General features: G+C 36.0%; 1 protein-coding gene across 2 annotated transcripts; it reads left to right on the top strand.

The window, feature by feature from the left end:
• Positions 1-213: 213 nt before the first annotated feature.
• Positions 214-11,817, top strand: LOC131948056 (striatin-interacting protein 1 homolog). Of its 2 annotated transcripts, none has more exons than XM_059309529.1 (19): positions 214-404; positions 1,492-1,584; positions 1,750-1,824; positions 1,914-2,045; positions 2,204-2,324; positions 2,453-2,521; positions 2,746-2,870; positions 3,018-3,145; positions 3,639-3,827; positions 5,972-6,135; positions 6,307-6,436; positions 6,614-6,685; positions 6,794-6,868; positions 7,042-7,139; positions 8,762-8,989; positions 9,339-9,405; positions 9,902-10,006; positions 10,114-10,318; positions 10,538-11,817. In XM_059309529.1, the coding sequence occupies exons 1-19, from the start codon at positions 353-355 to the stop codon at positions 10,789-10,791; spliced, it is 2,382 nt and encodes a 793-aa protein (XP_059165512.1). In that variant the 5' UTR covers positions 214-352; the 3' UTR covers positions 10,792-11,817. The 2 variants fall into 2 exon arrangements, with proteins under 2 accessions (XP_059165512.1, XP_059165511.1); XM_059309528.1 differs by having other exon boundaries at positions 5,957-6,135.
• The last annotated feature ends 30 nt before the right edge of the window (positions 11,818-11,847 follow it).

The raw sequence follows: 11,847 nt of genomic DNA, 5'->3' as shown, positions 1-11,847 counted from the left end.
GGCCTAAAAGGAAGCAAAGAAAAGCATTTTTCGAAAAAGAAAATTAAATTAAAAAAAATAATAGCGTACATAAATTCATAATTTGAAATATTCACTAATTAGCATACATAATTTAATTGTTAATGCAATGTTTTATATTTTAAAGTATTGTTTTGTTGCTTCGTCCGGCGACTCTATTTTTTTAGATTTTAATAAGATCTGGTCTAAATTTAGACTAAAAATCTTAAAAATGGAAATACAGTGGAATGATGCCATTGAAGATCATCATCTTTGATTCAGTTCAATTTATTAGGGCCTATAGTGTAATCATACTTTATTTAATCTAATTGCTTATTAAATTCCGGCAGACTGTATGCCGGTTTTTGGAGGAGGATCTGTATTTACAGATACAAGTGCAGATTTAGGTAAGCCTAGTCACTGCCTAGTTCAGTGTCACTGTCAGTCACTGAGTCAGGCTAATCCAACTAATAAATTACTAAAATAAAACTAAAATTAAAAAAAATTAGTCTAGGCTAATTAAATTTTAAATCTGATTTGATTAGAATTTTCTATTTTTCAAGTCTAGTGACTAGTGTTGACTAGATTCTAGAGACCACTAGAAGATTTCGATAGCAATTTAATCAATTTTTACTTTTAGCTTAATCTTTAGAGTAGATTAGTAAAAAATAAGTTTAGTGAGTGAGTGTTATGTATTTTAGTTAGTAGATCTATTCAGTATAGTAGTATTAAGTATAGTCATAATAATAAGTTAAAAAAAAAGTAATATAACAGCAATAAGTTACAAAGAGACTACTTGGAAAAGATTTTTTCCCCCAAGCACTATCTGGCAGGCAAAAGATGCAAAACACAATGACCTAAATACCTTTGCAAAGGGGCTCAAATTAAATACTTTTAATAGCTGTGCCATGTGGTTGAACAGTTGTGCTTTGGGCGGGTCGTCAGGGTTTGAGGGTTTAGTTTAAAAGTAAACAGCGCTCATCTTTAAAAATTTCCCCTGGTTTTGTACTAACCTACCCCAAATAATTCTTGATTAAAACTTCCTGCAATCTCCTAAAATTCTAAAAATACTATCTTACATACTACATACAAGAATATAATTTATATAAATCAATAAGTTGTTGATTCTTAAACAATAATACCTAAAACATGCAAATTATGTGAAAATATCATTAATTACACCTAATTAAAGTGAATTTACATAAAATTTGCTTGGTTCTATCACTAAGATCTAGCTTGGCCGGATAGTTCATCCAATTTTCAATTCATGCTAAACTAAAAAGTAAAGTATTTCTTAGGAAACAAATGTTTCTTTTTGCCTTAGTAAGCACAATTGACTTATTGTTAATTAATCTTATTATCTTGAATCAATTCATATGCTTTATAAAATATGAGCATATTTTATTAATTTATTTCATATTAATTTTGTTAGTTTTTAATGATTTTCAGTTTCTCATTATCTAGTAACAAGCTTTTAAAATTTCTTTCCTTTAGATTTTAATGTCTTTCACCATCCAGTAATGAGTGAGGTAGAAAAGGTCGATTTCAACTATGCAGATGCAGACAAACATGAATTTGAAACAGCAGGTGATTTTTTTTTTCAACATGATATTTAATCAAGTATACATGTTATTTTATTTTTAATAAACACACAGGTATAGATAGTAAAATAGTACATATGATAAATTATAAAGAATAAATCAGTAGGCCTAAATTGAGTATGATCAGCACTAACTGTTATGTTAATTGCAGAGCTGTACAGCTACACTGAAGATTCTGAATTTGCTTCAAACCAAGCCTGCTTCGAGGAGCTAGCCAAAGCTCATGGTAAATCAGTTCATACATTCCTTCAGCTTGTGGCATTCACAGACATAACTGTAAAGCCTAGAAAAATAATTGTTAAATTTGTTTTGAAGGTTTTGAAAAGTGGACGTCTTTGTCCTATGATGATCAGATCAGATTTGTAGTTGGTCTGCAAGATGACCTTGAGGTGACAGAAAGAGACAAACGTGTTAAAGCTATTCAAGGACTGTTGTATCTTGTACAAGGTAGATATGTAGTTTTGTATGTTAGCCAAAAGGTTGGGCAAATTTCTTCTGTCGTATTTAACTATTTGATTTTGAAAAATAAAATAATCAGCAGTTGCCGTTATTGCCAAAGTTAATTTAAGCATTGGAGTTCTGATTTCTGGCAAATTATATTTCAGGAGTTTTTGGTGAATGTAAGTCTCAAAACCACATGTATGATGTAAGCAGACGCTGTGTTTTACTGTATTTGGACCTTGGACTGTACACATCCCTCGTACAGCTGCTAGCCATGGAAGTGGAGTGAGTATTCAATCTCCAACCTCATGTTATAGGCATAAATAGAAAAAAAAACACATTTTTAAATTTGGCTAAAAGTAGTAGAAAGTTTTTTTTAAATTATTAAAAATGTTATTGACTTGTCATGGCAGGAACAGTAACTCAGCCCTTCTAGCTTTGAGAAAACCTGCTGTCTCTATCACAGATAGTCGAGAGTTGAGGTAATCACAAATATTTAGAGTTGTTAAATCAGCTGAAAATAAAATGGCTGATATTTAATTCTGTGTTTTAAACTTCTGTATTAATGAAATCATAAAGTTTGAGTAACCTCACAAATTAGTTATCTACAAGAAGCGGGTACTTACTACATATCTATCTGCAGCTTCATTGCAAAGTTTTGTTTTAAAAACTGACTAGTTGCTGAATACTTTTTGGAATTCCCCAGATTTATTCTTAACATTCTCTACATCATGGTGGAAACTGCTAGAACAGCTGACATTGATAAAGACTTGAATGATCCAGTTTCACAAAAACTAGTCGAGGCTAGAGAAATGTTTAAGGAAGAATTAGGTAAGCTCATCATAGTGTCAGCAGTCCTACATGTCTAGTGTCCCATGTGTGTCTATTGTGCTCTACATTTAGTAGTCATTAGAATTTCTGTCTTACTTTTGTGTTTAATATTTGACTCCATGCTAACTGGTTGTGATTTTTGTTTAGTCCAGCCTGTGTTTGGTGAGGACCCACTCTCTGTGCTGCTGTTCACCATGGTGACCAGGTTCTGTAGTGGCAGTGCCCCACACTACCCCATGAAGAAAGTTTTACTACTGCTTTGGAAAGTTGTTCTGGTAATTTCTTCCCTCATTATAAGTATGTGAAGTAATTTCAAGTAGAAACAAAATCCTTTCAGACCAGAAAATGCATGGTGCAAAATAAAGTGTCATTCTTCTGTTTATCTGATTTATGGTGAATACAGAAACATTGGAATGGTGAGTGCATATCTGCTGACACAAAAGTCATGAGTTCTGGTCTTTGGCTCTATTGACCAACAGGTCTGAAAGGGTGATTTAACTTTACCCACCTGATTTGTATAAGAACTGTGTAGACTAAGGGAAGTTGTATGGATTTAAGGCTTATAAAGAAGACTATATTCTTTTGGGATAGTACTTGTATTCAGTATGCTGAACTTACCATCTCAGTCTATAGTGGGTTTTTTTTTTCAAATATTTTAATTAGGCTTTTAATTTAAACATGAAGCATATAAGTTGATTCAGTATGATTTCTATTGATCTAATGTGATGGTCTTTACTAATGGGTCATGCTCTTGTTCCCACCATTCAGTTAACCCTGGGTGGTCTGCGTGAGCTGGAGAAAAAGAAGAATGAAGTGCGTATAAAACACAACCTTCCCCCACTGAGTGAGGATATGTATACTGTGTGTGAGACCATGAGGCCAGCATCACCCCCTGCGTCAGCTGCTGATCTCATCGAGCACCAGGTTCCCAGGAGGGGTATCAGAGCTGGGAAAAGGGTGAGCTTCAATAAGGGTAGCTCTCTGCAGGTGTTGGCTCCCTGTGGGTCTAGACTGTACAAACATTATGATATACATAGTTGGTCTACAAGCTTGGCTTGTGGTTTATGTTTAGCTTGACTTCACCTGTATAGACACAGAAGTTAGTGCAGCACTTTGTGTTTAGTAGTGCAGCACTTTGTGTTTAGTAGTGCACTTTTGCCATGGTAAAAACCTGCTTTGTAGTGAAGGTAGCTGGTTGTAGGTGTCAAACAAAGGTTGTAGTTTGATAATACTGCAGTCAATTTTTCACTTTTTGTAACTTTGTTTTTAGGGTTTTAGTTGTATATGCAGTTTTTTTTAAAAGAAAAACCTGGCATAGTTCATAGTTAAATTTTTAAAAATGTTTTGCTCTAGTTTTACAGTATTTGTCAACAACTTTGAGATCAAATGAGATATTTTACTGAGCTTTAAGTCACTGGAAGATTTTATGAAGAAAATAGTCTCAAGTTGTAAAGTCTTTTAGCTAACTAAAATCAAGTTTTTGTCAAGATATCATAGGCTATTTGATACTTGGTCTTCATGGGCCAGTGCCTATGGAATAGGTTGTTTTTCCGTGTTCACAGTTTGAATTCCCATTTTTTAAAATGTACTCCTCGAACATCATTTTATTTGTATAAATTAGTGTTTTTTTTAGTAATGTTAATTGTTTCACATCTATTTCAATTTATTTATTTTCTTTTAATATAGTCTTCCTTTTACACCAGAAATTTTGATTCCTTGCTAGTTGATGTTCCTACTCTTGACTTCTAACAATGATTGTTTTTTTTTATTTCATTGAGCCATTTTTTGGTTGTTTTAATCCAACATACCTGGCAGCCATTCCTGGTTTTTATGTCACTGTTGGGAATTTCTTGTCACCATTTTTATGGAATCATCCTGTTATGTGTGTTATCCCCTCTCTTAGTATAATTATCATTTTATCGGTGCTAAAATACTTTCTTTAGTTTTAACTGGAATTTAAATTCTTAAAGTATACATTGTGTTTTTATACCAACCTTCTACTTGATTAAATGACACATTGTGTTTTATGCCAACCTTATGTCCCCTTCTACTTGATTAAATGACACATTGTTATTATGCCAACTTCTAATTAACTAAATGACACATTGTGTTTTATGCCAACCTCTACTTGATTATTTTGTTCCAACCACCAGTCGGCCTCCTGAGTTTTGAATGTTGTATTTCCTTTGATCTCTTTCTATCTTGATCTGTTTGAGTTAAGCCATTTGTTTGGCATGAAGCTAGCATGTTTAATCCTGAATGCTTTTCTTATTGATTTTCTCATTTTAATTTACGCATGTTAAAACATTACATTGTGACTAAAGTTGTCATAATATGGCCAGTTATTACCTCAGGACAATAGTGTAGAGGTCTTTACCTCAAGACAATAGTGTAGAGGTCTTTACCTCAAGACAATAGTGTAGAGGTCTTTACCTCATGATTACAGAGTTCTGAGTGATGAGATTAACACAATGTAATTTTATGGCGTCAACATGTTATCTAGTTGGGGTCATACAGGCAAATGTTCTCTCTCTTCAAATATTTGACATAGAATGCTTGCTTATACTGCTGCATGTAATCTTCCTGTAGACATGAAACGCTTGGGTTCCCCATGTTAATATCCTGTGAACCTTTTTTTTTCTACCTTATTTCATTGTTAGCATACCTCATTGTTGTATTATTTTCTCACCTTTTAATTTTAACTCATATCACACATTTTACCATCACCATTTCTGCATGTTATAATTATAACCCGCTTATAATCCCTAATTTGCAATCATTTAGATAATCAGTTACATTATACATCCATTTATTTTTTCCTGTCATGTGAATAATCTTGTCATTGTAACATTGTTTTCTAATACAGTCTACATATTGTGCCATGCATTGCTTCCATTAGTTGATGCTATCACCAAGTAATATCATTCCATCCATTCATGAGATTAGCATCAATCTGCCTGCATAACAAATGGGCTTCTCTCTCCCCTGTCCCTCTCTCTGTTGCTTGCTTGCGTGGCTTGCTGAACTGGCTGGTTGGTTGGACTCCCTACCCTCTGTTGGTCTGCCGTCTTGCCCACTTATCTCAGAGTTTGGTCAAACAGAGCAGTCTGGACGACTCCTTCGAGGCTGGACTGGCCAGAGACGAGGAGGATGATTTGATGGACGGCCTGAAAACAAACAGCGATGATGACTCGCCTCCGACACCTCCCCGCCCTGCTACGCCCACTATATCACATAGAAGTTTACCCTGGAAACCTAAAGTCAGGTTTGTCTTACATTAACACCACCCTTGATGACAGTAACATAACTATAATCTAACAATTGTAGAAACTATTGTCGACCAGTGCCCAGAATCAATAGTTGACCACAGTTAGCAGGAAAAAATTGTTGTTCATATCTTCAAACTTGACTCATTTCTTCTTGCACTTATTGGCAGATTAAAAGACTTAGAGAACTTTCTAGATCACACCAGGCAAAAGTTTGTAGGCTTTGAAGTTAAAAATGACCACTCCTCACTCGCTGGTCTGCCACACCCCATCCATGAGGGAGTGAAAGTACTGAAGCAGGTAAAGTATTTCCTCACTCTAGGTTGATCTGTAGCAGTAGGTGATTGTCTCGTAGTACACTAGTTGGTTAATAGCACATTTATTGACTATTTATCTAGTGATTAGTCTGAAATATTGACAGTAAGCTGAAAGTATTGACCAGTTCGTTATCTAAATTCATTTTTTGTCAAACTACAGCACTTGTACATCTCACTGTCTGAGGTTCAGATCAAGAGGGAAGAGGAGATAGCAAAGAACCCACTGTCACTGGTAGGTGTACACTTGCACCACTTTTATTGAATTTTTAAATTAATCATGTATTTCATTAGCTGTATGGCAAACCACAATTTTTTACTGCTGGTCTGTATTTTGTTTCAGCCAGAGACAGAGGTGGAGAATACACCAGCTGAGCGCCTCTACCACGCCATGTTGTCTAATCTACCACAGTACATGGTGAGAAAATTTAAGCTACATCCTGTTTAAATGGCCTAAAAAGTTTATTCATGCAAGTTTTGTTCCTTTTTAAATAAATAATAATTTGATTATTTTACATAATGAAAAATAAAATACCAAATAACAAATGTGTTGTCCAAATTTGTCTTCACGATGAAATATTTATTGGCCAGATTGCTCTACTGAAACTGTTGTTGGCTGCTGCACCTACATCCAAGGCAAAGACTGAGTCCATCAATATTTTGTCTGATGTCTTACCTGACGAGATGCCGTAAGTTAAAATACAAATATTTTCTCTGCCTTACCTGTGATTGATATAGGGACTCACAGCACCACAGTTCCATGAAACTCTACTTGCAAGCTACATCTATCATACAAGCATTGATTTCTCTATCCCAGCCGCTGTTGTACAGTCCATGTTACATCCTTTACAAGCATTGATTTCTCTATCCCAGCACCTGTTCTACAGTCCATGTTACATCCTTTACAAGCATTGATTTCTCTATCCCAGCACCTGTTCTACAGCCCATGTTACATCCTTTACAAGCATTGATTTCTCTATCCCAGCATCTGTTCTACAGTCCATGTTACATCCTTTACAAGCATTGATTTCTCTATCCCAGTCCATGTTACATCCTTTACAAGCATTGATTTCTCTATCCCAGCACCTGTTCTACAGTCCATGTTACATCCTTTACAAGCATTGATTTCTCTATCCCAGCCCCTGTTACATCCTTTACAAGCATTGATTTCTCTATCCCAGCACCTGTTCTACAGTCCATGTTACATCCTTTACAAGCATTGATTTCTCTATCCCAGTCCATGTTACATCCTTTACAAGCATTGATTTCTCTATCCCAGCACCTGTTCTACAGTCCATGTTACATCCTTTACAAGCATTGATTTCTCTATCCCAGTCCATGTTACATCCTTTACAAGCATTGATTTCTCTATCCCAGCACCTGTTCTACAGTCCATGTTACATCCTTTACAAGCATTGATTTCTCTATCCCAGCCCCTGTTACATCCTTTACAAGCATTGATTTCTCTATCCCAGCACCACAGTTCTACAGCCCATGTTACATCCTTTACAAGCATTGATTTCTCTATCCCAGCCCCTGTTCTACAGTCCATGTTACATCCTTTACAAGCATTGATTTCTCTATCCCAGCCCATGTTACATCCTTTACAAGCATTGATTTCTCTATCCCAGCCCCTGTTCTACAGTCCATGTTACATCCTTTACAAGCATTGATTTCTCTATTCCAGCCCCTGTTCTACAGTCCATGTTACATCCTTTACAAGCATTGATTTCTCTATCCCAGCACCACAGTTCTACAGCCCATGCTACATCCTTTACAAGCATTGATTTCTCTATTCCCAGCACCACAGTTCTACAGTCCATGTTACATCCTTTACAAGCATTGATTTCTCTCTCCCAGCCCCTGTTCTACAGTCCATGTTACATCCTTTACAAGCATTGATTTCTCTATCCCAGCACCACAGTTCTGCAGTCCATGTTACATCCTTTACAAGCATTGATTTCTCTATCCCAGCCCCTGTTCTACAGTCCATGTTACATTCTTTACAAGCATTGATTTCTCTCTCCCAGCCCCTGTTCTACAGTCCATGTTACATTCTTTACAAGCATTGATTTCTCTCTCCCAGCCCCTGTTCTACAGTCCATGTTACATTCTTTACAAGCATTGATTTCTCTCTCCCAGCCCCTGTTCTACAGTCCATGTTACATTCTTTACAAGCATTGATTTCTCTCTCCCAGCCCCTGTTCTACAGTCCATGTTACATCCTTTACAAGCATTGATTTCTCTATCCCAGCCCCTGTTCTACAGTCCATGTTACATCCTTTACAAGCATTGATTTCTCTATTCCCAGCACCACAGTTCTGCAGTCCATGAAACTTGGAATTGATGTGAACAGACACAAGGAGATCATTGTCAAGGCCATCTCTGGCCTGCTATTGCTCCTCCTCAAGCACCTGAAGCTCAACCACATCTACCAGTTTGAGTTCACTAGCCAGCACCTTGTCTTTGCCAACTGTATTCCTCTAGTGCTCAAGTTCTTCAATCAAGATATTGTAGCTTATGTCAATGCCAAAAATAGGTAGGGCACTCTTCTTTGTATTCTATTCTTGATTTCAATTTTAACTCATAGATTCAGATTGATTACAAGTAGTGCCAGCATTAAAGAAGTTAGAAATGTTTTATTAATTTGCCACAGGACGTTAAAACGATGTGCACAACTTATCATATTTGAACATTTGCCAAAACTAGTTCAGCCCATTAATCACAAACATGTTGTTCACTTGGAAAAATACAGCATTGCTCACCTATCTGTTTTCAACTTATTTGTTTTTATTTAAAACTAATCACAGGACCACTCAGATCTAATTAATTTGCCTCATTAAAATTTGTTTTCTCATTAAATAATTAGCCTGATGTTTTGTCCCCAGTATACCAGCCCTGGATTTCCCAGAAAATGTTTTAGGTGACCAGCCAGAGCTCACAGCAGAAAATATAGTAGGAATATTTTCATGTAGTTGTATAACATTTTCATGTGGTTTAGTTTCTTACTGTGGTTGTAGTTTCTTACTGTGGTTGTATAACATTTTCATGTGGTTTAGTTTCTTACTGTGGTTGTAGTTTCTTACTGTGGTTGTATAACATTTTCATGTGGTTTTGTTTCTTACTGTGGTTGTAGTTTCTTACTGTGGTTGTATAACATTTTCATGTGCTTATGTTTCTTACTGTGGTTGTAGTTTCTTACTGTGGTTGTATAACATTTTCATATGGTTTTGTTTCTTACTGTGGTTGTATAACATTTACATGTGGTTTTGTTTCTTACTGTGGTTGTAGTTTCTTACTGTGGTTGCATAACTTATTCATGTGGTTTGTAGTTTGTCCTATCTTTCTGTTTTTCTGGTAGAATGTCCTAGTATTGTGTCCTGTGTTTTGTGGTAGCATGTCCTAACCTAGTCCTGTAGGACATTTCCCCTAACATAGCTGTGTTCTCCAGGAGAGTGGTGACAGCCAGCCCAACTGTTGGAGAAATATTTTCTCATGTATCAACCTGCTCCGCATCTTGAATAAGTTGACCAAGTGGAAGCACTCACGAACAATGGTCAGACTTTTTTCTCTTCACTTTTTAAAACCTAAAGTAAAAAGAACTTGTTACCCTCTGGGTCAGTCTACACTAGGTGACTAACAAGACATTCTCTTTACCTTCAGATGCTTGTTGTGTTCAAGTCAGCCCCCATTTTGAAACGTGCCCTGAAAGTCCGCCATCCCATGATGCAGCTCTATATTCTTAAATTATTAAAAATGCAGACAAAGTATTTAGGTCGGCAGTGGCGCAAATCTAACATGAAAACTATGTCTGCTATTTATCAAAAAGTTCGGCATCGTCTAGGCGATGATTGGGCTTATGGCAATGGTATGATTTTTTTTTAATTTTACTTGTTAACATTGTAACTTGTATAATCTGACCATTCTGTTAACCCTTTTATCAGTCCATACTATTACAACTTTTAATCAGGCCCTATTAATCTGACCCTACTTTTAATCCAAACCATTCTGTTGATGTTTAAACCAGACCATTAAATTAATCTGACCCTACTTGTAATCCCAACCATTTTGTTGATGTTTGAACCAGATATGGACGCCAGACCTTGGGACTTCCAGGCTGAGGAGTGTGCATTACGAGCTTGTGTTGATAGATTTAACAACCGGCGCTACACCAGCGGGGGGTGCGCGGAGCCAGACTTCAGGCCTGTGGACAACAACATCCTCAGCCTGCTGGGCCAAAATATTGAGCTCAGTCCAGAGTTCAAAGTTCACTACGAGCGCTGGCTCCACATGGAGGTGTACTCCAGACAGATAGACTGGGACCAAGTAATGCTGTCATGAGAGACCTCTTGTAGGATTACATCACCAGCCATCAGGTGGCCGTGTTCACTAGGTTGTACCACAGCACTCTATCAACACTACACATAATAAATGTACTCTAGCCAACTGCAATAATGAAACTTGGTCACTCAGTTTTCTTGTATGATATTGTAATATTTACCTGTGCATTGTCTTTTGTTATGTTCTTTTAACTAAAAAATTGATTTGTATTATTTCATGTTAGTCTGCCTTTGATTTAATAAATTATTTCATGACCAACAGTAAAAATAGCAAACATCAAGTTTTTAATTTTAAACATCCTATACAAAACTGACTTGTGTATATTTTTATTTAATTATTCAATGTTAAACTTTATTTCTTACGCTGTTTGTGATAGGTTGGTCAATGTCACTATTCTTCTCTCTGAATCTCACAGATATTGTCACTTAACTTTAGGGGGAGAGGGAGGGGCGCTCTTCGAATGTTATACATTGGGCAATGTGTGACTGACTAATGAAATGATGCAACTTTTTAATTGTGTGAATAAACCAATTTCAATAACAGCTTGTTATAATTACACCAGCATGAGTAACAATTTCTCCAACAAAACCACAAAATGGATGTAATAGATTGTTCAGCAATGGATCAACTACTAGTCAAAAGAAAAAAAATTTGTACATTGAAATAAACATACCTAGATTCCACTGAAAAATATAAAGCATAAGCTTTCTTTCTATGATACACCCAACTTGCTTAAATATCAAGTTTGAGAGAAAGTGTAAACATAGACTTGTAGTTTTTATAAACAAAATTTTTATTTCAAACCCACCCCCTCGGTTCTGATCTGAGACCAAGTGTTAGTTTGTAATATTTAAAACAATATAACAAAAGATTTACACAGTAAATAATTTTTGTTGCTGTTCATATGGTCTTGTGAAGTGTAATGAGTTCGCTTTACATCTGATTCAAAGTTTTGGGTGACATTTGTTTTTGAATGAGATGTTTGGTCAAGTGACAATAATTTTTTCATGTAACAGATGGCGGGTCATGTGTCAATTATGTAATACATGGTGGGGC

Source organism: Physella acuta, unplaced genomic scaffold (genome assembly GCF_028476545.2).
Source record: "Physella acuta isolate Inbredline_101_S28 unplaced genomic scaffold, ASM2847654v3 ptg000622l, whole genome shotgun sequence".
NCBI lineage: Eukaryota > Metazoa > Mollusca > Gastropoda > Physidae > Physella > Physella acuta.
This window is presented reverse-complemented; position numbering and strand designations above follow the sequence as displayed.